This window comes from Colius striatus, chromosome 14, assembly GCF_028858725.1.
Source record: "Colius striatus isolate bColStr4 chromosome 14, bColStr4.1.hap1, whole genome shotgun sequence".
In the NCBI taxonomy this organism is placed as follows: Eukaryota; Metazoa; Chordata; class Aves; order Coliiformes; family Coliidae; genus Colius; species Colius striatus.
Window position 1 is genome coordinate 1,886,900 of NC_084772.1, and position 27,157 is coordinate 1,914,056.

The 27,157-nt window shown below is 57.3% G+C and overlaps 1 protein-coding gene across 3 annotated transcripts; it reads left to right on the plus strand.

Annotated features, from left to right (window-relative positions):
• The first annotated feature begins 123 nt into the window (after nt 1–123).
• CSNK2A2 (casein kinase 2 alpha 2) lies at nt 124–26,922 on the plus strand. 3 transcript variants are annotated; one of them, XM_062007419.1, is made up of 12 exons: nt 125–280; nt 494–605; nt 12,443–12,544; nt 13,207–13,257; nt 17,980–18,039; nt 20,031–20,114; nt 21,419–21,529; nt 21,717–21,818; nt 22,142–22,242; nt 23,467–23,615; nt 23,779–23,872; nt 26,603–26,922. In XM_062007419.1, exons 1-11 carry the CDS (start codon nt 177–179, stop codon nt 23,853–23,855), a joined length of 1,053 nt encoding a protein of 350 aa, XP_061863403.1. In that variant the 5' UTR covers nt 125–176; the 3' UTR covers nt 23,856–23,872; nt 26,603–26,922. The 3 variants fall into 3 exon arrangements, with proteins under 3 accessions (XP_061863405.1, XP_061863403.1, XP_061863404.1); XM_062007420.1 differs by lacking the exon at nt 26,603–26,922 and adding an exon at nt 24,952–25,244; XM_062007421.1 differs by lacking the exon at nt 17,980–18,039 and having other exon boundaries at nt 124–280.
• Nucleotides 26,923–27,157: the final 235 nt, after the last annotated feature.

Below are 27,157 nucleotides of genomic sequence, written 5' to 3' on the forward strand. Positions count from 1 at the left end.
CTCCGGCCCGGCCCCGCCGCCGCCCCCCGCCCCGGCCCCGGCCCCGCCCCGGCCCGGCCCTGCCGCCGCCCGCCGCCGCCGCCGCCGCCCTCCTGCGCGCCGCGCCCCGCCTCGCCGGCCTCCCGCGCCGGCCCCGCGCCCTCCTCCTCCTCCTGCAGCCGCCGCCCGGCGCCGCCATGCCCGGCCCGGCCGCCGGCAGCCGGGCGCGGGTGTACGCCGAGGTGAACAGCCTGAGGAGCCGCGAGTACTGGGACTACGAGGCGCACGTCCCGAGCTGGGGGTAAAGCTCCCCGCGGCCCCCCCCTCAGGCCTTCCCCCGCCTCCCCGGGCGGCCCCGCACGCCCCCGCGGCCTTCGGCCCACGGGAGGGGCTCCCACTTACCCCCGAGCCCCTCCGGCTTGCGGTGTTCCCTGGGCTGGGAGCAGCTCCCCCGCCGGCTCTCCTCTGCTTCCCCCCTCCCCACACACGTCCCCCTTTCTCTTGGTGACCGCAGCAATCAGGACGACTACCAGCTGGTTCGGAAGCTCGGCCGAGGGAAGTACAGTGAGGTCTTCGAGGCCATCAACATCACCAACAACGAGAGGGTCGTCGTGAAGATCCTCAAGGTGAGTGTCTGGGTGATGGCGGTGGGGGGCAAAGTGGAGAGGCTGGGTTGACAAAGGACTGTTGGGTTTCTTCTGTGCTCCCCTGTTTTGTCACGAAGGACGTGGGGATGGCGCTTTTGGAAATGGATTTGGTGTCCCCTGTGCAGTTGTGATGTTCTGATGTTCCCTCTCCTTCTGTCCAGCACAGCTCTGGGCTCAGAGCTTCTCTGGAGGAGGAGAATTGTGGTTCCAAAGAAACACAAGGAAGAATTTGTTCCCTGTTGAGGTGAGGGAGCCCTGGCAGGGGCTGCCCAGATGGGCTGTGGAGGCTCCTTCTCTGGGGACATCCCAACCCAACTGGATGAGTTCCTGTGTGCCCTGCTCTAGGTGCCCTGCTCTGGCAGGGGAGTGACACTGGATGAGCTTTGCAGGTCCCTTCCAACCCTGAAGATTCTGTGAACAGCATTGTATATGCTGCCTGTGTTGGGTAAATGGCATCTGGCAATGCCTGCCTGAAACAGCCATGGCCTGGAGGGGACAATCCTTCTGTTAACTTCCAGACAGCTGGCACGTGCCCTTTTCAGAGCCAGCCCTCGGGGTGCTCAACAGCTGAAAAAGCAGGCAAAACATTGTGTTTGGTCCTTGAGAGGATCTCCTGTGGATGGCCAAAGCTGCCATGGAAGCTTGAGGAGGCTGCAAGGGGCCCTCTGAAGTTTGCCAGTGTGGTTGGCCCCAGCTTCTGGCCCTGCTGGAAGCGTTGTGCAGCAGCAGCAGGTTGGAGTTGGAAGCAGCATCCTCACAGCAGTGATCTCTGTTGGTGATCCAGGGGTAGAAGAGGGCTGTTAGAAACACAGAAATGGGAGCTGAGGTGCTTTGGGGTTTGGCTTGGCTGAGCCTTGTGGCTGCCACTTGTTGGACCAGCAACACGTGGCACTTGCTCCATGCGAGCGTGTGGGAGCCGGTGTCTGGCTGTGGGTGTTCTGAGATATGGGGCACACTCTGATCCACAGTGTGCAGGGGGAGGCCTGAGCTTGACCCACCCTTGCAGCCACTAACAGCTCCCCAGGACACGAATCTCTCAGCAGGGCTGTAGCCCAAAGGCTCCCCTCTGACTGTGGCTGGCTGTCTCTCACTCACCATGCCTGCTGCCTTGAGATCTCCCTTGGCTTCCCAGAGAACTTGTCCTGGGTTCCACTGCTCCAAGACAAGGTGTGATGTGCTGCCCATCCCTGGGAGGAGACTCCCCAGCCTGTGCTCAGGGTGGTGGCTGGGTGAGCCCTTGGTGACAGCCCCTGTGTCCTCGCTGAGCTGTGTTCCTCTGGCCTGGTGCTTGGCTCTCCCCCTCCTTTGGGTGCTTTATGTGGTTTGGGGTTTTGTGTTTGACTTCTTTGCAAGCAGGAAGCAGGTGGGAGTTTGTGTGAGGAGTTGTCAAAGGTAGCCAGGGCAGAGCTGGGCTTTAGAGCAGGATGGCTTGTGGCTGCACTGGGGAAACTGCACGTCTGCCTGCTCCTCTGGACCCTTGATGGTCTCTGCAGGGCTGCTGGGGCTTGTTCACATCCTAGATCTTGTCCCACCTAGAAAAGCACCTTCAGGAGGTTGGGAGGAGACAGCAGGGAACATCAGCAGAAGTCACCCTCCTTGCTTCTTGCCAGCCTGCAGAGCCTCCCCTGGAGTGCTGCTCCTCTCGCTGTGGCAGCCCCGCTCCGTCACGTCCAGGGCGCCCGGCGGCGCTGGCCTGTGAGTCAGCTGCCAGGAGTCATCTGAGGGCAGCATCTGAGGGTGCTCCTTCTCCCTGAGGCCTGAGTGTGTTTGCCTTCATGCCCTGCCAGCAGGGGAGTGGATTGTCCCAGGTTTGCAGGGGGTGGTGTGGGCACCGCTGCCCCCGCTCACGTTAACGTGCAGACGGCGTTCCCACGGGGCAAAGCAGAAGGTGCAGAGAAGGAAAGGTGAACTTTCTTCTCAGTGGGAAGTGGGTCAGTGAAGGAGTGAGCTTCAGAACCCTGTGCTGTGTACTTTATGAGAACCTGTGAAGTGTGGCAACAACATGGGGAAAGTGCCTCTGGTGTCCTGTAGCCAAGCTCAGGCTGAATTGTGACTGTAATTGCTCGTGGCTACCGTGGAGCTGTAGCAGAGGGCCTGGGTCTGTCTGTCCCTGCTGCTTCAGGCTGGATCCTGGCAGGTGGGAGAAGGCTTCAGGTTTTTGTGTGGCTGTAGGGGTGGGCCAAAGGGGGTGGGATGTTGCTGGGTGGTGGCTGTGCCTGTGGAGCAGGGTGTAGCTCAGTTGCTCCTTTCTCTGGTAGGATCTGCTGAGGGAACCATTGACATGATGTGTTGAGGTTCCTTTTGTTGGGGTTTTTTTTAGCAAGAGTCACTGTTTCATTACTGTGCCTCATGGGAGGTGATTGGTGTCCCTTCCCAGCCTTGCTCTGTGAAGCAGCTTGTCCTTTCTGAGCTCAGGTTAGCATGTAGCAAGTACTTCCCCTGCCCTTTTTTCCCCTTCCCTTCTTTGGTGCTGTGCTACCTGAACACGTAGTACCCTCCTCCAGAGAGGTCAGGAAGCTTTATCACCCTTTGTTTCATGCAGAACTGAGCCACAGAGATTTCCTGTGTGACTTGGGGCAAGTCCCTTAGCCTCAACAAAGCTGAGACTAGAGCACAGGTCCTAGTGTAGAGCTGCATGAAGGAGATAACTGCTCTTCCTCTTCTGGTAGCCACTTGTTTTAAGTGGGCTTTTAAGCATTGGACAAGACCAAGGAGCTGATGGCTGTGATGAGTGTTACAGTGCCCCAGGCCTTTTGAGCTTGCATGAAACAAGAGCTCCCTTTCTGTTGTGCCACCCCAGGCACAGTCCTGCAGGAAGATGAGATGTGCTCATGTCACTGGTTGTGGTCACACCGTGGTCAGCAAAGGAGCACAGCTCAGACCATGCAGGTCACTATAACCTTACCCTTTCCTGGTCAAGTGCCTTTCTTTGCAAAGGTGATGCTCTTGGTGTCACTTTCTCCAGGAGAATGCTGCAGCTCATTGGGTTTTCTTCCAACAAGAGCAAACAGGTTGCTTCTCCCTTCAGTGCAGCAAGACATGAGGCTGTGCCATGTGAGACAGTGTGAGCAAAGCAGTGAGGCAGGAGCCACAGAGACCCCCTGCCAAGCCTTTTGTCCTGAGAGGGGAGGCAGAGGACAACTCCCCACCTTCTGCCCCTGTTCAGGGAGCAAAGACTCAGCAAAATAAGCCATGGGGCTCAAGATGCCTTGGTAGGTAGTGGAGGACTCTGCACTGTATCAGCCTTCCTACCCCTCACAGGGGATGGAGCTGTGCTCTCGCTGTCCCAAGCTGCTGGAGGAGGCTCTTGTGAGCTTTCTTGACCTGCCTGGCTTCAGAGCAGCTGTTGGGCACCCCCTCTCACTCAGGGGAGGGCCAAGGCAGGAAGAGGGAGTGTGTGAAGGTGTCCTGTAGGTGCCTTGGTGCCTTGCTGCTGTCTGCTGCTGAGGTTTGACTCCCTGGCTGAGCTCTGGCATTCCCCAGCACGCACAAAGGAAGCTGAAGGCGTCTTTGTTTCCAGCAGCTCCTGTATGTCCTGCATGCAGTGCACCTATCCAAAGCCCAGCTTTGCTCTTTCACACCTGACCACTGAGGTTTAGCTTTCTGGAGGCCTGCTGAGGTCAGGCTGCAACCTCTGTGCTGTCTCAGTTGGCCAGTGTTGTGCCTGAGGAGCGAGTGCTGGGGCAGCAGGCAGCCTGGGTGATGGGAGCAGCACTGGGAGTGGCCACTCTCAGAGGCAAAGAGAAACTTGCCACTTGGCTTCTGACTTTTGTGGGTGATTCTCTGTGGTGAAACTGCCCCTGAGAGCTCCAGCTCTGACTGGAGGTGAGCTGCAGCTGTGCCACAGTGTCCCTCACAGCCCCACCTCGGTGCTGTCAGTGCCTGCTGAGCCTGCTGAAGGGGGAGGTGACAGCACCCATGTTGTCAGCCCTGTGCAGGAGTCCTCCTGCTGTCCTGATGTCTGTGTACACTTGCCTTCAAAGCATTAAACCCATCACATGGAGACTGCTTTGACTCCTTGTGTGGTCACTGTCCCATAGGCCCGAGGGGCAGGCAGTGGTCAGGGGAAGCAGGCAGTTGTGGGGAGAGGGAGCAGGGACATGGAGGCTCTGCAGCAGTGATGAAATGGACCCTTTCTCCTCTGGTGGCTTTTGTCCCTCTGTGCTGAGTCCACACACTGGAACTTTCAACCATGTACATGGTTTCACAAGTGCATTCTTGTTTGTTTGGCTTTAGTGCTCCCCCTTTTGTGCTGTGTGAACCCTCCAGAGCTGCTGCAAGGTCCTTCCAGTGTTCAGCTGAACACTCTTTGTCACCCTTGTTGCCCTACTTGCTGGAGAACCTTTTTGGGGGTTCCCAACCCTTTGCCTCTGGTAGATTTTACTCTGTCTCCAAAAGCTTGAGAGCCCACCCAGGGGTCAGCATGTTCTAGATGGGGGCTGCAGAGAGCAGGGTGTGGGTGTGCACAAGGGATTGCAGCAGGAGAGGGGGTTGGATGATGTTGGTCCCTGGGGCTGGAGCTCTGGCTGCGTGGGTGACCTTCCACCACAGCCCTTCCATGCCTGCTCCCGGGAGCTGCCTGTGCCTCTCGCTCCTTCTGCCTTTGCATGCACTGAATCAGCTCTCCCTGGCTCACTTCCTCCTCTGGCACTCTTGAAACGAGCCCTTTTGCAAGAGAGCTGGGCACACAGCTCCTATCTTTTCAGTGCCAGTTGCCCACACTGAGCCTGGCACAGTTGGCTGCTGGAGTCCAGCCCCGCTTGGAGCTGAGACCGACCGAGACGCCTGAGGAGAGGCCTGGACATGCAGCTGATTGCTTGCTGTAGCACCAAGGAGCTGGTGAGCTGTGAGGAGGAGGAGGAGGAGGAGGGTGAGTTACTTCACTGCATCTGCTCCCCATGGCCTGTGGCAGTGAGTTAATGATCCTCATCCCCTTTGATGGTGGGGACTGGGGCTTGGTCCTGCTGCTGCTGCTTCTGAGTTGGCTGCAGATGTATCAACACAGAGGGGTCTCTGCTCTGGCACACCTCCTTCTCTCTTCCCTCACTGCACTTTGGGGTCCACAGGGTCATTGCTCTCTCCTCCAACTCCTTCCACCACCTCCCAGAAACAGCAGCCCCCCTCCTGCAGCCTCTATAGAGTGACATCAGAGGCGCTCAGTTTCATATTCAGGTGCCCAGTTGGCTCAGCCCCAGAGGTGGGTCTGACCTAGAGCTGAGGAAAGCTTTGAGCAACTTCTTACAGGAGCCACTGTTCCAGCCCCTTCCCCATGACCAGCAGCAGCCCCACACAAACCCCTGACACATGGGCAGCCCTGAGGGCCTGGGGAGGGCTGTTTTGGGATGTGCTGTGGGGGCTGGAAAGTCCCTCTGAAGGGAGGAACAGCACTGCTCTCCAAACACATGCTGCTGTACTCAAATAAAACTCAAAGCACAAATGCTTCTGTAGTGTCAGGGGAGGGGGTTTGCCTGTCTTTTCTGAACACTCAAGAGCAGCTCAGGGAAGGCTGAATTCTCCTCCTGGAAGCTGTAAGACACAACCAGCCAACAGAGCATGAACACAACTGGCCTCCTGGATTTTGTCTCTTTTCAATGTGATTATTTGGTTTCCCAGCTGATGTCTGGCAAAAACAAAATAAGGACTGCTGCTCTGAAGCCAATTTCCCTATTGAGCAATTGGCATTGGACTTTATGGGCTGATTATTGGGATCCTTTGGATAATACTTGCTGGGGACAAACGGGCTTCCAGTGCCAGCTTTTAAATGCTTAAAGCCTCTCGCCAGGATGCTTCCCTTGGTCCTGCACCTTGTGTTCTGAGGCTTTCCTTGCTCCTTCACTGGCTGTTCAGGTTTTCTGAGCAAAAAAAGGGATCCTTTTCTTTCCAGGGTGGTGGGATAAATGGCTTTCTCTTGGGTTTGTATCTTAAGACTGCTGAACTAAACAGCTTGTGTCTGGGCAAAGCCCGGCACGTGCTGTGGCTCTGTCGGAGCTGCACGGGTGCTCTTCAGCCAGCAGTGTGTGTGCTGCCTGCTCCTGGCTGATGCCAGAGGATGCTGATGCTTTGGGCTTCACTTGTACTTCACATTCCTGGCTGCCACTTTTCTTTCTCGGTATGGACATGCTCAGAGACCTTTGGATAACAAATGTGTTCTGTCTCTTCGCTCGGATTCCAGCGCTGGGTCCCTGGGTTGTTGGGGAAAGGCTGGAAATGAAGTGTCTGACAGGAGAGTGTGCTCCTTTTGCTTTAGAAAGGGAGCAAACCCACTGATGGAGCAGGCAGCCATTGACCAGCACAGGAAATGATGGCTGGAGCCTTGTACTGAAAGGTTTATTTTAGCAAACAATGTTAATTCTCCCAGCTGGTGTTTGCTGCAGCTGGACTCCTTCCCTGCCTGTAAGTTTACACCATCTCCTGGAAAGTGACCCAGGATCTTATCTGCCACTTGCAGAGAGGGGTTTCCTTCTGCATCTACCTGTCTGCAAAGCAGCTGATCACCCCAGGCCATTTCTCCTCTCTGCAGGGAGTGAAAGAGCCTCTGGTGATGCTCCCTGATCTTCAGGCAAAGGCAGTGGGGATAGTGCTGGCCACTGTCCCTGCCTCTTCTGCCTGACTTTTGAGTGGGTTGAAGCACCCTCGTGGTATCCTTTGGCTTGGCAGGGTGGGAAACCTGCAGCAAAGGGCAAGGGACAGCTGAGGGGGAGCTGCTGTGTCCCACAGAGACCATCCTCCTGTGGCTGAAGGTCACCGTGTCCCTCTGCTCCGGGCTCTCAGCCTGAGGGACAGCCCAGAGCTGCAGGTCTTGGCTCCACCATCTACAGCCACCTCACTTGCAGTTCAGCTGAGGAAGGAAGCAGTTTGCTGGGAAATGGGAAAGCTGGCTGGTGCTAGACAGTCCTGTTGTTCTGAGGGTACTGCTGCAGTTGAGGTAATTAAACCCCTCCCAGTGTAGACACGGTTGAAATGAGACTTGTCTTTTAGCCTGGTTTCCTATGGAAACAAGCCTTATGCAACCCTGCTGTCTGTCAGCCCTTCTCTCCCCCTCCCCCCCCACACCCAGGAGTTTTTGCACTGGTTGGCCAATTCCAACCCAATGCAACACAAGTCTCCAAGCTGTCAGGTTTCTCCAGCTGTCATGGGAATGGGTGTCTGACTCTGGGCGCCTGTCTCAGAGGGAGAGGCTGTGGTGAGGGCTTGATTCCTCCTGGGCACTGGAGAATCTCAGCATGGAAGAAGGCTTTGATGTGCCTCTGCTCAGGGAGCTGGAGTCTGGAGCTGGTGTAAACCCTGTTGCTTGGTGAACAGGGGAGGATCAGACTCAGGAGCAGTTTGTCTGGGTCCCTTCTCCACTCCTCTGCTGGAAATCCCTTCCCAGGGCAAGGGGACTGAGCTGTGTAGGAAACACAACCTGAGATGCTGCAAGTTCATTACCTGGTTAATCAAATAGCCTTAAATGAGTGCTGTTAAAATCCTCTGGCTTCAAGGGCTGGTGTTTCAGAAGCTGCCCCTGCTGGGAGAGGCAGATGGTTGGAGGCCACCAGAGCTGCAGTGAGTTCACGTTTAATCCGTGTGTGCTTGGAGTTGGCATCCTTGGACAGACAGATCTGATGACTCTGAGAGACTGTTGTAGCAACCCAGCCTTAATCCTGGGGCTTGGAGGATGCTGTGCTGCTGATTGCTGGGGTTTCAGCAGCCCTGGCCTCTGGGGCTAGGGGGGCAGGCAGCAGTTTGCTCCCAGGGCAGTCCTGGCCTCGTGCTGGAGTGCTGCTTGACTTGCCAGATGCAAGGGTTGGGGCTTGGAGTCAGTTACTGGGCAAACATGGAGCCCCAAGGATGTGCTCTGGAGTCAGAGATGGTGTTTGCAGCTGTGGCTGGGGCAGGAGGGGTAGGGAGGGCTGTGGGTGAGCTGTGAGGGTGAAGGGGAGGTCACCACAATTTCCTCCTGCAAACCTGAAATGGGGAAGTCCTCTGCTCCCCTGTGCTGCTCTCTGAGGACACCCCCAGGCAGTGGCTTTTCCTCTGACATGACATTACTTCAGCTTGGGGTGCTTCTCCTTGCCTCATCCCTACGTGGAAAACCCTGTCCTGACCACTGACCAGGGCACTGTGATGCTGGACTGCTTACAGCCCTGCAGTGAGCAGAGCATCCCACACCCTCCCTGCCCTGTGCCCACAGGGCCCTTGCCCTGGCTGGTAGCTATGTGCAGGCAGCCTGTGCCACTGCAGCTTAGCAGGAAAAGCTGCAAAGAGCCATCAGCCTGTAACTCTTCCTTCTTGCTGAGACAGTGTTTGGTGGAGTGGCTTCCCTCAGAGATGCTGCTGTCAAAAGCAGGCATTTCATTGCAACAGAACCCGGCTCTCTTCTGTCCCTTTCTCCAGAAGTCACCCACTCTGCCTGCTCCTGTCTTTTTAACAAGCCTGGTGTGGGCAGGTTTCTGGTGGAGATCACTCAGGGTGTCACTTGCCCATCCTGAGAAAGGTGGAAACACGTGGAGGTGGCTGGAAGACAACATCTGCTGCCCCAGTGGGGCTGGTGCTGGCTGCCATGGGAGGGGAAAGGGAAGTCTCAGGGGAAGTCTCTCCTCCCTAGCTGATGTAAAAGGCCCTTGGAATAAGTACAGTACAAAGGAAAAGGCCTTTCCAAGTGGGTTTAGGTCCCCTTGGCTGTGTTGAGGCACTGTCTGAGCTCCCAGGCAGGTGCAAGTGTGGCAGCAGAGGGGCTGTGAAGCGTGGCTGTTGGCAGCCAGGTCGGTCAGCGAGTGCTTCAGCCCATGGCTCAGCTCCCTCTTCCAAGTCCTTTGGAAAACTGCTTGAGTGTGCATCTGCCTCTCTGGACAAGGAGAGCCACCAAATTCCATCTAATTCCATCTTGGCTTCTGGTAAGACCAGTGCATGTGGGTGATGCAAGGGTGGGATCTGTCCCCACGCTGACCTACAGCAACTCAGTCCCTAATGGAGCTTCTTCCCCTCAGCTTCAGAAACGTGGCCCTTGCTTCTGCTGGTTTCTGGCTCCCTGCTCTGGCTGCTTCTCCCCCAGGATCCCAGAATAGTGGGGGCTGGAAGGGCCCTGCAGAGCTGCTGCAGCCCCAGCCCCTGCTCCAGCAGCTTCCCCTGGCTCAGGGGGCACAGGAACGTGTCCAGCTGGGGTTGGAAACCTCCTGAGCAGGAGCCTCCACACCCTCCCTGGGCAGCCTGGGCCAGGGCTCCCTCACCTCAGCACCAAAGCACTTACTCCTCCTGGGCCAGTGGCACTTCTTGTGCTCCAGCCTGTGCCCCTTACCCCTTGTCCCTGGGCACCACAGAGCAAAGCCCATCCCCATCCTCCTGACACCCACCCTTGAGGCATTTCTCAGCACTGCTGAGGTGCCCCTGAGCTCAGGCTTCTCTTCCCCAGGCTCAACAGCCCCAGGGCTGCAGCCTTTCCTCCTCACACACATGTTCCAGCCCCTCAGCATCTTGCTGTCCCTGCCCTGGCCTCTCTGCAGCAGTTCCCTGTCTCTCTGGAGCTGGGGAGCCCAGAACTGGCCACAGGACTCCAGCTGAGGCCTCCTCAGGGCAGAGCAGAGGGGCAGCACAACCTCCCTGGCCCTGCTGCCCACACTCTTGTTGATGGCCCCAGGCTGCCATTGGTTTCTTTGCCCACCAGGGCACGTTGCTGCTCATGGTCAGTTTGTTCTCACCCAGCACTGCCAGGTCTGTCTCTGCAGAGCTGCTCTCCAGCAGGTCACCCCCAGCCTGTGCTGCTGCAGGGGGCTGTCCCTCCCCAGCTGCAGGACTCTACACTTGCAGAAGTTCCTCTGTGCCCAACTCTCACCCTGCCCAGCTCTCACTGACTGGCAGCACAGCCTCTGGGCAATCAGCCAGTGCTCCCAGTTTGGTGCCAGCAGGGAACTTGCTGAGGGTCCCTCTGTCCCCTCACCCAGGTCACTGATGAATGTGGTCAATCAGACATGCCATGGCTGTGCCAGGCTGCTGCCCTGGGGCTGTTGGTTGCCCCTGCCCAATCCCTGCCCTGTGTGGCCCAGGCTGTGGCTGCCAGCTGCTGTGACCCTGCTGCTGTCCCACACAGGCTGCATGAGGTGCTGTGTTGGCACTGGTGTTCTTTTTGGCTCTTTGCTTTGGGCTGACATTCTCATCTTTTGGCTTGAAAGTCTGTCTCCTGCCTTGTAACTTGGAAGAGGAGAAGGGCAGGGTTTGACTGTGGAGGTTTCAGCCCCTGAAGAGCCTGGAGAGAGCATGTTTTATCACTTGTATGAACACCATGTCTTCCCACTGTGGAGAAAGCCTCTGATCCTTCCCTCTGCTTGTACATTCCTGGGCAGGGCCTGAACCAGGGGCTTGCCTTGGCTTTGCCTCTTGCAGGGCTGTGAGTTGCCCCATGGGCACATTGCACCCCTCAGCAAAATTGGGGGCTGTGGCAGAGGTGAGGTGCCAAGAACAAGCTGGTAAACTCCTGTGGCTCCTTGTCCTTCACATAGACATCTGACAGCATCTGTCACTTTGGGGAGCTGTCTTGTACCTCTGCCACCCTCCTCACCCCCTGCTCACTCTTTAGGCTTCATGCATGGATGGGGGATGCTTTAGAAGGCTGAATGTCTGGAGAGGGACATTTTCATCAGCAAACTTCAATGCCAGGGCTTCAGCAGCCCCTGTGAGAGATCTGGGCAGTGGTGCAGGAGGGGATGGATGTTCCAGCTCTGCAATGTGAGACTCACTGGCTTGCAAGTGGTGATGTGAGGGTGAAGGGGCTGGAGCACAAGGGGCTGGGGAGGGGCTGAGGGAATGGAGGTGTTGAGCCTGGAGAAGAGGAGGCTGAGGGGAGACAGGAGCCCTCTCTGACACTCCCTGACAGGAGGCTGCAGGGAGCTGGGGGTTGGTGTTTTCTCCCCAGTGATGAATGACAGGACAAGAGGAACCAGCCTCCAGTTGCCCCAGGGGAGGCTGAGGTTGGGGCTGAGGCAGAGCTGTTTCCCTGAGAGGGGTGTGAGCCCCTGTGCCAGGCTGCCCAGGGAGCTGGGGCAGTGCCCAGCCCTGGAGGGATCCCAAAGCCCTGGAGCTGAGGTGCTGAGGGCTGTGGGTCAGTGCTGGGCTGGGCAGGGTGAGGCCAGGGCTGGGACTGCAGCAGCTTCAGGGGCTTTGCCAAGCAAAAGGATTCTCTGGCTCTATTGTATGCCCTTGGTGTTGGCTGGGTGAGCAGTGTACAAGCTGCCCCAGCCTCCCAGCCTTGGGAGCAGCTGCTCTTTGTCACTCCCTGCAGAGAGCAGCTCACTTTGCAGAGGGGCTTCCTGGGACTCTGTGGATTTGAGGAGTCAACAACTGTTTCAAATGTCTCAAGGCTTTAAAAATAACCCTGGTGTGTGGAGGCAGAGGCTGCTGGGCTGGGGCTGCCCCTGGCATGGCTGTGACAGGGCTGTGCAGAGCCAGGCACAGCTCTGGGGTTGAGCCCTTGCTGTTGGAGGCCTCAGGTCATCCTTTCATTGGACTGAAGGGCTTGTCAGGAGATGGGCTGGGCTTAAGGAGTGGAAACTGTTTAGTGCTGGTGAGCACCAGCTGAAGTCAGAGGTTGAGTGTGCCTGCCCTGTGGCTCTAGGCAGAATGAGTGTGCTGAGGTTTCCAAGGTGCTTTTCACCAGAGCCACTGGAGTGATTACATTCCCCCCTGAGGAGTGGAAAGCTTTGGCTGTCTCCTCCTTGAAGCTAAAACCCTTCCCCCATGAGGGTGAGAGCAGAGGGGGGACGGGAGCTGAGGCCACCCAGTCACAGAAGTGGCTGCTGACTCCTGAAGGGACTCTCACTTCTCATTTCTTATGTCTATTTAAGCCAGTGAAGAAAAAGAAGATAAAACGTGAGGTGAAGATCCTGGAGAACCTCAGGGGAGGCACCAACATCATCAACCTGATCGACACAGTCAAGGACCCCGTGGTAGGTGCCGTGGGCTCAGCCTGGGGCTGCCTCTGTGCCAGGGGCAGGGGGTGTCTCCCTGAGGTGTGTTGCTTTGGATGAGCTCATGTTCCTACCTGTGTCCCCCAGACTCTTTCAAACCCTGGCTGGGAGTTGCCTGTGGGTGATGGGGGAGGAGTTTCATAGCCCCACAGACTCCCTGGAAGGTGGCACAACCTTGCAGCTTGTGTCTGCCATCTGGAACATAAGTGTCTGCCAGGGCAACTGGGTAGGAGCACTTCTCATCCTTCTGGTTGCTGTCCTGCCCAGTGCCCCAGGTCATATCCTCTGCATTAGCACACTGAGCCTGTTCCTGGGAAGCTGTGTGTGGTGAGCAGCTGGCTGAGGGCTGACTCCTGGAGCTGCCGTGGTGTTGGCTGTCCTGGCTGACCCTCCTCCTGCCAGGCCCCAGCCCCTGCTCACAGCTTTTGCCCTCCCCAGTGCTGCCTCTGCTCTGTGGCATGGGCAGGAGCAGTGAAAAGGCTGTGCTGGTGCTTGCTGTGTGGGGTTCTGCCTGCTGCCTGAGCTGGGCTGCCCTGCCCTCCACAACGAGGGTTGGGCAGGAAGCAAAAGCTTTTTGGGGTCTCTTGGAGCAAAGAAGGGTCAGGAGGGTGTTTTAAACCATGCCTCACTCTCTCTTGCAGTCCAAGACTCCAGCTCTGGTGTTTGAGTACATCAATAACACAGATTTTAAGGTGAGTCTGCCTGAGTGTGGAGGGGAGAGGCTTCCCATTTCTGATGGGAGTGATCCTGGGATGTCAGATACTCTCCAGGGCTGCCAGGGGGTGGAGCTGGAGCTTCCTTCTATTCCAGCTTCACCTTCCTTTCCCCATGTAAATCACAACCTACAAGTAGGCTCTAGATGAGAACAAACAGGAAGCTTCTGTGCTGAGTCTCCTCCCAAGTCTGAGGAGTAAGTTCAGCTGCTTAGATATTCTCACTCCCTTCTCAGTTTAGTCATTACCCCTGTGCTATATATTCAGCCCAAGTTAATCCCTGGGCTGCTCTATTTACAGCAGGGCAGTTGATGGAGCAGGTGACACCAGTTTGTGCTGGAACCCTACACACCCTGAGGGCTGTGGGGTGGCAGAGGCTGGAGAGCACATCCCCAAGCTTGGTGGGGGCTTGTGAGCAGGGAGCTGAACAGGCTTGAACACATGCAGAGAGCTTTTCTGCATGCCTGAGGCTGCAGCATGTTCCCTGACCCTTCTGTCTCTGACCCTTCTGTCTCTTGGGGAGCTCCAAGCAGTGTTAATAGAATTAACAGCCACACCTGTTGGAATGGTACCTCAGCTTCCCCAGGTGAATCTTTACCCCAAGTCATTAACTCAGTGCTGGAGAGTTAACTGAGCAGTTGCCCTTAGGAAGCCAGCAGTCATCCCCTCCTGCACTCTCCTGAGAGCTCCCACGTTACAGGACAGTGCTTTTCCCCTCCTCTCTGTGCATGTGTGTTGGGAGTGTGGCCCAGGGGCTTCACAAGGCTGATCCTGGAAGCTTTCAACTTCCCATGTAGAGATTTCTGTCTTTGTGTTGGTTTTTCCCTGTGAGCCCTGAGCTGGGGTGGTTGCAGGGGCAGCAGCAACACCTTGCTCAGGGTCACTCTGCACATGCTCTGCTCATAAGTGGAATGTGAAGTAGTGACCTGAGGCTGGTGGGCAGCAGGACTCCTCCCTGCCAAAGGCAGGGCTTGGAAAGCTGTCACAGGCAGCAGGGCCTGACTGGTCTGGCTGCAGCAGCACTGAACAGCACTTGGCTTTGGTCAGTGCATTAGAAACAGTGACCTGAGTTTGCAGCAGGTTGTTTTGAGGAGAAAGCCTGGCTCCTCAAGGAAGCCCAGCTTCACAGAGAGGATTGATGCTTTTGGTGCTGGGTGGTACAAGGCAGGAAGAGCTTGTCTGGGGAGTGCAAGTGTGTCCCCAGGGCATGCAGTGTGGCTGCTGGCTGTGTGTGGGGCCTGTGGGTAGCTCAAGCTGCACTCCCATGAGCTCTGCTGCCTGTTTGGGTGGGTTCTTGGGGCTGCAGCACACTGGCAGATCACAGATCTGCAGCTGTGTGTGGATCTGGTCCATACAGAAGCTCCCAAGCTGTCTCTTCCCTTGCTCTGAAGTGCCCTGGCCAAGCAGAAAGCACACAGAGTAAATGAGACCAGTTGTGCTGGAGCTCTTGGCTTGCCCTGTACCTCTATACATGAGGCAGCTGGAGAGCACCCAGTCATTGTCCCCTGTGCTCCACAGCCCTGATCTCCCTGGGCAGCCACATTCTTGTGGGGTTGAGCACCACATGAGCCACTGCTGCTGACAGAAACCTCCTCTCTTTGTTGTGAGGTGGCTGCTGCTGAGCTGCCCATCTCTGTGTTGGCTTGTGGGGCAGCACTGACAAGCACCATGTGTGTGGCTGGCACAGCACCTCTGGGCCATGTGAGGGCTTCCCAGGGCAGCTGGGTGCAGCACACCAGTGCTGACTGCCTTGCAGGACTGGGTTTTGCTGTGTCCCATTGGCAGGAGTTGCTCCCAAGCTTGGGTGTCTCCTCAGCTGTCTCCACAGCTAATACTGTGAAGCCTTGGCCCATCCAGATGGCAGGACCAGTGTTCATGGCCCATGAGAATGGCTGCTGGGTTTCCTGAGCAGAAGCTGCAGGTCTCTAAGCCATGGCTGTGGCCAGTTCTGGATCAGAAGCTCCAGCCCTGCTGTACTTCTGTCATCTGTGTGGTTTGCCTTTAGCTGATGGCTGTGCTGCAGAGCCATGCAGTCAGTGGAGTAACCCTCAGTGACATTCAATGGCTTGTGCTAATTAGTTCCAAACTAGAATGAGATGCCTGTCCTTCAACACCTTCAGCTCTCATGAGAGTACCTGGTCCTGAAGAGCCAAGTCCCCCAGGAGTGCAGGGGCAGAGCTGGCTCTCGAGGAGTGCTCCCAGCTTGGGGTTGTCCTTTTGGACTTAAGCCCCACTAGCAGCTTTGCAGCTGGGGAAGAGGAGATGGGCAGGAAAGGTGAGTGAGGACAGATTGCTTCAGGCTGTCTGGGCTGTTGGAGCTGTAGGCACAGAGGGCTCTGGAGTCAGATCTTCCCTTGGCAGACACCCAGGTGAATTCTCAGGCCCAGTTGTTGTGAGCAAGGCTTGTGCCCATGTTTTATCCTGGGACACCCAAGGGTAGCTTAAAATAAGTTGTTGCCCTGCACAGGTGACACAGAATAGGAAAGGTTGTCCTCCCTTGTGTGGCTGCCCAGGCTGGGGTGCTCTGGGAGCTGTTTCCTTTTGCTGCTGCCCACCCTGCACCCCAAAGCAGTGTCTGTCTCCTCCAACAGCTCCCTGCAGGTGCTGCCTCCTGCATGAGGCTGAGCTGTGCTGCTCACTCAAGGGGGAAAAACAGGCATTTAGCTCCCGTCAGCCCCATGGAGAGGAGAAGAATGGCTCTGCTCCACAGGGCACCAAGGGGATTAGGTTGGGATGGGTTTTGTGGTGTGTGCCAAAACCTCACCAAAGGCTGGAGAGGGGCAGGAGCTGCCCTTGGGTGAGTTTGGCCTTTCCTCGGGCTCTGTGTGGAGAAAGGAGACCTTGTGTGACCCTGAGGGCTGGCAGCCAGCTGAGCAGATGTCTGAGCTGGGGCTCAGTGGTCCCCACTGTGATGTTTCTGATGGTGTTACTCCAAGGAAGGCCAATGGCAGCCTGAGGGGCATCAGGGAGAGTGTGAGCAGCAGGGCCAGGGAGGTTGTGCTGCCCCTTTGCCCTGTGAGGCCTCATCTGGCGCCCTGTGGCCAGTTCTGGGCTCCCCAGCTCCAGACAGACAGGGAACTGCTGCAGAGGGGCCAGGGCAGGGCCAGCAAGGTGCTGAGGGGCTGGAACATGTGTGTGAGGAGGAAAGGCTGCAGCCCTGGGGCTGTTGAGCCTGGGGAAGAGAAGCCTGAGCTCAGGGGCACCTCAGCAATGCTGAGAAATGCCTCAAGGGTGGGTGTCAGGAGGATGGGGATGGGCTTTGCTCTGTGGTGCCCAGGGACAGCACAAGGGGTGATGGACATGAGCTGGAAGGCTGTGAAGAACTTCCAGCATGTGAGTCATAGAGCATCTCTCCCCACCATGGTGTTTGTTACCTCTGTGAGACATTTAAGCTCCTGGAAGCACTCAGCTGGTAATGCCTCAGAGCCACACACAGCTAAGTCAGGAAAGCTGTGCCTGGTTTCTTTGCTTCTTTGCTGACTTGCCTTGCTTTAGGGAGTTGCTCTGAAGCATTAGGATCACCCCAGCTCATGAGAATACAGTGCTGCTGGTCCCAGAGGCCACTAAAGCTTTGTGTGTGTAGGTGACACTTGTGTGCTGTCAAATGGTTCCCCAGAGTAGTACTGGGGGTGCTGGGGCTGTGTGGAGCTCACCCTGAGTAAGGCAGGGTGCTGAGGGTCACAGCATGGGCCTGAGGGGCTCTGGGGCCAGAGCTGCCTTTCTTGGGATGGGGATTTCAGTGCCTTGCTCTGGGGTTTTTCCTGAAGCTGCCAAGTGGTGCCTGTGATGGGCAGCTGGTCCCAGTGCTGATGCAACCTGTGCTCTGACCGAGCTGTGAGATGATCCTTGCTTGTGGGAAAGGGCAGAGAGGTCTGTCCTGCTGCTGCCCTGTGAGTGCCCTTCCTTACTCTGCCCTGGCATCTCCCTGGGTGAGAGCTCAGCCCAGCAGGGCCGGGCTGGCACCGCTGCCAGCAGCAGACACAGAGCAGACAGCAGATGTGGGGGCAGTGGGAGAGCAGCAGGAGGGTGGTGATGGTGGTGGAGGCATGAGGCAGGTTAAAGTGCACCTGCATCTCTGTCCCTTCCCCAGGAGAGTGGCCCCAGGAGGAGGGTGGTGAATGTGTGCTGGCACTTCCCTTAGACCCTGAGCTGTGCCCTCCTTGGCCCCTCCAGCGTCTCTGTGCCTCTCAGTGGTCTTAGCCTTCATCCTGGGATAGAGGGAAGCCTCTGAGGCTGTCTCTGCTCTTTGTGCTTCCCCACCCCGTGCTTTAAGCTAATGTTTTCCTCTCCCTGCTGCCCCTTGAGCCCCTTGCCCCTGCATTCCCACCCTGCCAGCTCTGAGTGCCCTGAGCCACGTTGGCAAGTCACCGTGACGACTCTGCACGTGAACACAGAGCCAAGCTCCTCCATGCCAACCCCAGCATGCTCCCCAGGGCTTGCTGTCCTCCCCTCACACAGGCAGCCTGCCTGTCTGCCCCTGCAAAGGACTTGTCACAGGTCTGAATGATGCCAGCAGTGATTCCCAGGAGCTCTCGTGTCCTCACTGGGTTTCCCAGTGTATAGCTTGGGCAGGTCTAAGCTGGGAGAGGCTGCACCCACGGGGGGTCTGCAATGGGAGCAGTGCCTGGAGGTGGGTGGGGGTGCAGGAAACAGCTCACCCAAGTCTGGAGTATTTATTCTTGTTCCCCAAATGTGTTTCAGCAACTGTACCAGATCCTGACAGACTTTGATATTCGGTTTTATATGTATGAGCTGCTGAAGGTGAGTGGCACTGCATGGGGCAGGCTGGATGGGGAGGGCTGGATGGGGCTGCTGAGCAGTGACACCTCTCATCTTCAGTCCAGAGTCTGTGTGTCCTGACCTGGGAAGGTGTGGAAAGAGATCTGGTCACCTGGTTTGTTGCTGTGAGGTATTGCAGCCAAACTGGGGGCCTTTGGTCACTCTCAAAGAGTCTGTGACCCTCTGGGGTCTCCTTTCCCAGTGAAGCATGTGTGATTGCTGTCACCAGCTAGAGCTGGGCTTGCCCTGCCTGTGTCTCTCACACCATTGGAAAACCAACTCCCTCCCAGTCACACCCAGTACAAGCACCAAGAGGTGTTGATGGGACTGAGAAGCCTTCAGTGCACTGGGGAGAGCAGGAGGCTCCAGGCTTCCTGCTGCTCCACTGCCCAAACACAGCCCCAGAAGGTGACTTCTGCCCACTTGCTCTTAGACCCCTGTGTCTGCAGAGGGGGGAACCAGGGCACTGCAAGAACAAGTTGTCCAGCTCAGTGCCCTGTGGTCTTGGGGAGCAAAACCTCTGGTTCTGCTGCCTGTCATACACTGGTCTTTTCCTTTGAGACCTCCCAGCCAAAGGTTTCTTGACTCCTCTGATGAAAGGCAAGGAGTGGCCTAAATACCTTCCCTTAACTATCCCAACTTGCACATCCCATGGGAGTGCTCAAGGAGCCTTGTGGCAGCCTCTCTGGGCTCTGTGCTGCAGGACACAGCAGGCAGCAGGGTGTGGGACAGAGCTTACAGGTATTGGCTGCTGTCAGAGCTGCTCTGTGCTGAGCTGCTGGAGCAGCAGCTTGGCTGTCACAGGTCCTACCAGCACCTTGGGATTTCTGGGCTGGCCCTTTGCAGGTGCCCCTGCCTCTGGAGAGGGGAGGGACAGAAACAGCCCTTTGTGCTCCAGGACTTGGTGACTGCAGGGGACTTCCTGAGACAGACAGGAGGCTTTCTTCCCTGCACCCACACTTGCTGCTCCTTGCAGGGGAAAGAGCTTCCTCCTGAAGGCTGGAGGGAGCCTAAGGCAGCCCAGGGTTAGGGTGAGAGAGGTAATGAGGTTGAGATGATCCAGCCTTGGGACAAACAAGACACTGGGACAGCTTCATCCCTGGAAGCAACCTGTTCCAGATGCCCTGCACTGGAGATGCCAGGAGCAGCAGGAGCTGTGGCTCCTGTGAGCTGTGAGGCCATGTGTCACTGCAGGGATGCTCCCTGGGTGGAAGGGTATTCCCTGAGTGTTGCTGGGGGTGAGAGCTGTTGCCTCCCACACTTCCCACTGCAGTGAGGGCACAAGGACAGTGTTCCCTCCTTGGCACTGATGTCTTGGATACTGACTGGCTGCAGCCTGTAGCCTCTCTGTGTGCTGCTGGATGATAGCTGGTGATGGATGCATCTCCCTGCCCCTTGGAGAGAACAACATTCTCACCCCTTTGCTCAAGGGAACAGCTGCAGGGTGGGGGGTGAGTGCTGCAAGGTCACAGAGCTGGAGAGCTCATGTGTGCTCTGCCTCTGAGCTTTAAGCAGCATTGCCCTCCCTCAGCCATGTCCCTGCCTGTTGGAAGTGCAGCTTGGGCTTAAACCAGCACAGGTGACTTTCTAGCTGAAGTGTGTTTTGGGAGCAGGTGGAAAGCTCTGTGCATGTGAGAATCATCCCTCTCTGGGGCAGAGAGCAGGACCTGGCAAGCACAGGGCTGCCCAGGCTGCAGCACTGGCCTTCCCACCCCATGGGGATCCTCAGAGGCTGTGCAGGCAGCCTGGTTCCAGGACCTGTGACTGCAGCAGGGCACGAGGTCAGTACAGTCTTGTTGCCAGCTTGTCACCTCAGCAGGTGCAGCCAAAGAGCTGAACAAGACAGTTTCTCATGCCAGAGTTGCAGCACTCCCTCATGCACGGGGCACTCCTGCTTGGGGCCAAGGACTGGGTGTTGGTTGTGTTGTGGATGCTGTGCCTGTGGTTACAGAGGTGTCTGTGTGTGTCTCCAGGCCCTGGATTACTGTCACAGCATGGGGATCATGCACAGGGACGTCAAACCCCACAACGTCATGATAGACCACCAACAGAAGAAGGTACTGTGGCACCAGGGTGTAGGGCAAGGGGCTTGCAGGCAAACATGAAACTCTCCCACCTTCATCCCTGTGCCCTGGGGAGCTCTGCTCACCCCTTTAACCCTTCCAATTCCTGCTGCCCTCCACTTGTCCCACTGGGAAGCACCATGGCTTGGAGGTCACTCTCCCCCAGCCAACCACGCTGGGTTCCTTTGCAGAGGAGCAGCTCTGGGCTGTTAACCTCCTCCTGGGGAGCTGTGGCAGTAGGGGCAGGAGCCCTGGGCAGAAGAATAGTGGCCTTGCCTGAAATACCCATGAGTCTTTTTGCCCAGGGCTCCCCCTGTGTGCAGCCTGCTGTGGCTCCTGGGCCATGGAAAACCTTCTTGCCCAGTTTGCCACTGGGAAATGGGCAGCCTGGGCAGCCCCTCAGGGTACCCTGTGACTCCCTGCCTCCCCAGGGAGATGTGCAGCAGTGAATGAGCTGCTGGGCCACAGGTCTCTCCCTGTCAATCAGCAGTGGGTGCAGGGCAAGGTGGGGGAAATCTGTCACTGGAGCCCCTGTCCTTCAGTGGCACAGCAGCTGGTCTGTGCCTGTGGCTCAGGGACGGGCTGTGCCTTGCAGTGGGACGGGACAGCTGGACATCCCTGTTCCCTGGGGGGACACAACGTGCCTGCTGGGGCTGGTGGTGCTGCTGGGGAGCCTGTCACCCAGCACTAACAGTGTGCTCTGGAGGGAGAGGAGAGGAGAGGAGAGGAGAGGAGAGGAGAGGAGAGGAGAGGAGAGGAGAGGAGAGGAGAGGGGCAGGGGGATTGGGGAAGGAGACAGGAGAGAAGGGGAGGGGAGGAGAGAGGAGAGGGATTAGGGAGGGGAGGGGAAAGGAGAAGAAAGGAGAGGAGGGGATAAGGGGAGGAGAGGGAAGGGTGGAGAAGGGCAGGAGAGAAGGGACTGAAGTACAGGAGGAGGATTAGGGAAGGGGAGAGAGAAGAGAGAAGAGAAGAGAAGAGAAGAGAAGAGAAGAGAAGAGAAGAGAAGAGAAGAGAAGAGAAGAGAAGAGAAGAGAAGAGGAAGAGAAGAGGAAGAGAGAAGGGGATTAAGGGAGGGGAGAGGAGGGTATAAGGGGAGGAGAAGGAGAGAAGGGGACTGAAGTAGAGGAGGAGGATTAGGGGAGGGGAGGGGAGGAGAGGACTGCACCTCCTGGCCTCAGAGCACCTCCCTGCACCCCAGCCCACACAGTGGCACCACAGGGTGTGTGGGTTTGGCCAGAGTGGCTTCAGGCAGCTGAGCTGGTGCCAGGCTGCTGACTCGGTGTCTGTTGCACGTGCAGCTGCGCCTCATCGACTGGGGCCTGGCCGAGTTCTACCACCCCGCTCAGGAATACAACGTCCGTGTGGCCTCCAGGTACTTCAAAGGACCAGAGCTCCTTGTGGATTACCAAGTAAGAGTCTCCCTCCTCTTTCCTGGGCCCTGACACCCCTCCTGCCAGCCCTTTGGCCACGCTGGGGCTGTGTGGCGTTGCCCGCCGGGGTCGGGACGGGGCTGGCCGTGCCGTGGCGTGGCTGAAGCTGCCTGTGGGGCTGGGGTGAGTGAGCCTTTGCTGACAGCTTCTCCTTCTCCCCCCTCAGATGTATGACTACAGCTTGGACATGTGGAGTTTAGGCTGTATGCTGGCAAGCATGATCTTCCGAAAGGAGCCCTTCTTCCACGGCCAGGACAATTATGACCAAGTAAAGACTTTGCTTCCTGCCTTATGTCATGAGACCTTCTGTCAGCACCTCAGCTCTGTGTGTGCAGAGGGGGGGCTCTGGGGCTCAGCCCACCAGGGCTGGGAGGGTGTTGCTGTCTGCTTAGTGAAGCCATCTGGGATTCTGCTTCACTGCTGTGGGTGGGAGATGTGTCCTCTGCTTACGCTGCAAAAACAAGTTTCAGGGGAGATGTTCCTTCCCCCTGGGATGTGTCCAGAAGGAGCTGCTGGATTTGGGCAGCTCTGCTGCTGCAAAAGAGTGGTGGCCTGGCCTCCTGCTGTCTCTCAACATGCCTTTTGTTGCAGCTGGTTCGCATTGCAAAGGTCCTGGGCACGGATGAGCTGTATGGGTACCTCAAGAAGTACCACATAGAGCTGGACCCTCACTTCAATGATATCCTGGGCCAGTAAGTGAAGTGGCATGCTGCCTTTCTGCCTTGTAGCACAAAGAGGGAGATAGAAAGATGCCCATCCCCTTGAGGGGCTTTCAGTTGAGTGATGCTTTGGTCTTCTGGGTCAGGGTGCTGCTTGCAGGCCTCTCCTCCAATGCTCGTGTCATCTCAGGAGGTCACTGAAATGCAGTCTCTTGCCTTTGGCCTCTCCCATGATCCATCATCATCCATTTCTTCCTTCTGCTTGTTGACATCCTAGAAGTGCAGATCACAGAGTCACACAGAACCCAGCATGGTGGGGTGGGAAGGGCCCTGCAGAGCTGCCTCAGCTCCTGCTCCAGCAGCTTCCCCTGGCTCAGGGGGCACAGGAACGTGTCCAGCTGGGGTTGGAAACCTCCTGAGAAGGAGCCTCCACACCCTCCCTGGGCAGCCTGGGCCAGGGCTCCCTCACCTCAGCACCAAAGCACTTGCTCCTCCTGGGCCAGGGGAACTGTTTGTGTTGCAGCCTGTGCCCATCACCCCTTGTGCTGTCCCTGGGCACCACAGAGCAAAGCCCATCCCCATCCTCCTGACACCCACCCTTGAGGCATTTCTCAGCATTGCTGAGGTGCCCCTGAGCTCAGGCTTCTCTTCCCCAGGCTCAACAGCCCCAGGGCTGCAGCCTTTCCTCCTCACACACATGTTCCAGCCCCTCAGCACCTTGCTGTCCCTGCCCTGGCCTCTCTGCAGCAGTTCCCTGTCTCTCTGGAGCTGGGGAGCCCAGAGCTGGCCACAGGACCCCAGATGAGGCCTCAGCAGGGAAGAGCAGAGGGGCAGCCTCCCTGGCCCTGCTGCCCACACTCTTCCTGGTGCCCCCCAGAGATGTAGATGCTGCAGTTGAGCTTGGGCTGAGGGGCTCAAAATCTCCCAGCTGAGATTTCTGAAGAGCAGGGGATGTGGGTGGGAGAGTGAGGACTGGCTGCCACCCAGAGCCCTCCTGGCCTCACCCTGTGGATGCCACCCTGCCTGCTGCACACCTTGTCTAGTCCCTGGAGGCAGAAGGGAACGAGCAATACTGTGCCTCTCCCTGGCTTGAGCCACTTGTGTAGCCACAGGAGAGGCTTTTCCTTGAGCAGCAGCACGTGCAGCAGAGCTGTGGGCAGCGTGTGGTGCAGCCAGCCCCTCTGAGAAGCAGGCAGTGGAGCTGTGGGTGCTGCTGTGGCGCTCAGAGCTGGGCAGTGAGCGCTGCTCCCTTCGCAGGCACTCTCGGAAGCGCTGGGAGAACTTCATCCACAGTGAGAACAGGCACCTGGTGAGCCCCGAAGTCCTGGACCTGCTGGACAAGCTCCTGCGATACGACCATCAACAGAGGCTGACGGCCAAGGAGGCCATGGAGCACCCCTACTTCTGTGAGTCTGAGAGGGGGGCTGTGGGGGCAGCTGTGGCTCAAAGCCTTGGCAGCCTCCTTGGCCTTGGAGGGCTGTTTCCCTTGGGAGGGATCGCAAGGGTGGAGCTTCCTCATGCTTAAAAGGCTGTTTCCCCTTCCTGCCCCTGGCTGTGTGTGTCCTGCAGATCCAGTGGTGAAGGAGCAGTCCCAGCCCAGCTCAGACAACTCTGTGCTGTCCAGTGGCCTGACAACAGCACGATGAAGACTGGAAAACGACGGGTAATTCAAGATGTTTACAAATAAAAGCAAAACCTTCGGTCACACAGTGAAGGGAAAAGAACCAAGGACCCCCCCCCACCCCCCACCCCTTCCCTTCTCCTTTATACTCAGCAGAAATCTAACCTTGGGGGGGGGTCATAAACCTCAGTTCCTCTCTGGTGGTTGTGGTTAATGTAACTCTAACCCTGTGGTACCAAAAGCCCTGGGCAAACGGTCTTGCAAGAGCCAAACATGTAGTGACATCCCCAGGGCTCAACACAACCGATTCTGGTTCACATCTCTATGGATCCTTCTCTTCCTTCTCAGCCCAGCCTTCCCCACCACGCTGGTGGGAGGCAAATTGGTTGTTCCACCATCAGCCCTTAGCATGCCACTCCCTCAACATGCCTCTCTGCCTTGGGGACTGCGGGTGACCCAAATTCAGGCTGGGGGTCAGCAGGTGCCGCTCTCGTTGGGAGGTCTGAGGCCTCCTGCTCACTCTGGGCTTGAATTTGGCCTTTGAATTCCAGTTCCACTGGCAAAGGCTGGGGGGGGTGGGTGGGTGGGGGAGGGGGGAGGTCAGACACAAAGCAGCCCACACCCCCAGCAGCATCCCTGGAGGGGTTTGGAGCGTGGAAAGGAAGGCAGGGATCCGAGCTGCTGGCGAGGGGTGAGATGCCCCCTCCAGGTGTGTTTGACAAAGGCTCACTCTGAGAAGAAACTCAATAGACCTGCTTTGGAAACCTGTGAATGTGAGGGGCTGCTCTGGCAGCAGGAGAGGAGAGGAGAGGGGAGGGGAGGGGAGGGGACTGTCCAGGCTTTGCCACCGAGCTCAGGAAAGTCAGTGTTGCAAGATTCCTTGTGATAAGGTGTGCAAAGCACGTACCTCATGACGTGGCTTCCCAGGAGAATTCCCACGTGCCAGAGCAGCTGGGGGCAGGGAGAGGCAGCTCCCAGGGCAGGGGAGGGGGCTGCCCAGGCTGCTGGCTCAGGCCTGTGGAGCCCACACGGCGTTGGAGAGCCGATCCTGTGGCGGGGGGCCGGGGCGGGGGGGTTCCTCAGGCGGGTTCTTTCCTCAGATCCCTCGATGGCTTTTACAGCCCCACGGTTCACAGTTGCCTCCTCTACTCGTTCTGTGTGTGACTTCATCAAGTGGTTCTGGTGACAACTCAAACCTAGAAGCTGGAGATAGTGGTTTTTTTTCCCCACCAGCACCCAAACACAGAATTTCCTCCTGCGGCATTGTCGAAATAGTTGATTTTTTTATAAGGGTTGCAATGTTTCTATTTGAAACATCTGTTTACATTCCATATTCCAATAAAGTTCTATTGGCATCGAGAGCAGGTCAATCCATTTGTATAATTCACTGAAACCAATAAATATCTATACGTCTGACCGTCTGCTGACTCCAGTCTATGGCAGAGGCAGGAGGGAGAGCCTGAGGTCGGCTCTTCCAGCCCCTCTCAGCTGCTTTGTTTTGAGTTCTCTTAGGTTTGGGTTGCAGTTCTTCATGCTGGGAGCTCTGGGAGTGTCCTTGTGCTGTGGTGGCTCTGCTTGCAGGGGCTGCAGAGGAGGTGTGAGCTGTTGGGGGTTGGGTGTTCTGGAGGTGCTGCTGTGGGTCTGAGGCTGGAAGCTGGGGGTTCTCCACATGTGTAGCCCCAGAAGCTGAGGGTTCTCCATGTGTGTACCCACACTCTTGTCTCCTTGGTTTTATCTGAAGATGTGCTGGGCAGGGAGCAGCTCTTTCCTCCCAGCCTGGGTCAGTGATGGGTGGAGGAGCTGTTTGGTGTCGCTGCTGCGGTGCACGGCGAGGTTCTCCCTTGCAGGACCACTCCAGCTGCAGCTGAAGGCTCTGCAGAGTGCTTCCAGCCTTCTCCCTGTCCTTCCACCCCACCTGCCTGGGAGGTGTGGGGGTCTCTGGTGCCCTGAAGCTGGTTTAGGGGTTTAACCTCCCTTTCTGAACTGGTTTTAATGGCTTGCATTGCTGCACTGAGAGGCAGGAGCAGCTGCTCGTTGCCCATCTAAGTTGCTACGAGGAAAACTTGTCTCTGTTCCAGCTCTTGAGTGTTGGCATTCCCAGCTTCTGGAGAGGCAGGAGAGCCCTGGGGGAGAGGAATAGCTTCAGTGTGGGAATTTGGATAGGTGTACAATGTTGATCATTGTAGAAGAGCACTTGAGATTGTCCAAACCTGATGGTGGAGGTTCGAGGTGGTGCTTTCAACCAGAAACCTGAGTGTTTAGTCTTTCCTGGTGCCCTCAAGTGGAGAGATGCTCTTGGGTAGACACCTTTCCCTGCTTGTGGTAACCAGAGAGAGATGCTGGAATGACCTGTGCTTTATCTCCCCACCTCCCTAACCCCAGCCCCAGGGCAGGATGAGCTGAGTAAGTGGAGCCAGGGAGTGAGGGAGATGTGGAGTCCCCTGTTCCCAGGGAGCTGGGGACACTTGATTGCAGCTCAGGCTACTTCCCCTCCACACCCCTCGGCCCTTCCAGCACTCAGAGCCCAAACTGGTGTCTGGCCACCTCTGAAAGCGCTGCTTTGCTGGGCTGCCTCTCTCCCTGGCCCTGCTCAGCCCTGCCTTCCCCTCTCCCAGAGCAGGCTGAGTCCCTCCAGGGGGGCGTGGGGGGGTGGCCAGGGCTGGGAGCGGGGTGGCTGGAGCTGGGGCAGCATGCCCAGCCCTCTCCTCACCCTTGGGGCTGGAGGAGCTCTGTGCCCCACAATCTCACTTCCCTCCTCCCGTCTCTCCTCAGGTCTGATGCTGTTGCTCCCACTTTTCCATATGCAGAATGAGAACCAAATGACCCGTGTCACGGGGCGGCCGGCGCGGCGCGGGCAGGGCTGGCCACAGCTCTCCTCTCCCAGCCTTAAAAGGTTCTTCTGCCTTTGGTTCCTTGTTGAGTTCTTCCTGACCTGGAAAGAGTGGAGATGTGAAGGGTGTGCAGAGCTGGTGGGGGTCGGCTCTGGCTGCCGTTGGCCTGCCAGGGCTCGGGGGTGGCAGGGGCTGCAGGCTCACGGGTGACAGTTCTCTACCAAAAGAATTCTATGTTGTTGAATAAAAGTTTTGAAAGAAGCACAAGAGGAGGAGTGTTGAGTTGGGGAGGGAGCTGTGGGAGCTGTGCCCTGCTGGGACACAGAAGCAGACTTCCTCGCAGAAGTCGTCGCTTTTGTCCTCTGCAGTGAAGGCTTTTGGCTCACAAAGGTGCTGCCTGAACCCACGACTGGTTTCACTGGTCCAAGCTCTGTCCCTCCAGTTGGCCCAGCGGGGCATGCAGCCAGCCCTGGGCCTCTGCTCTCCAGTGATGGCT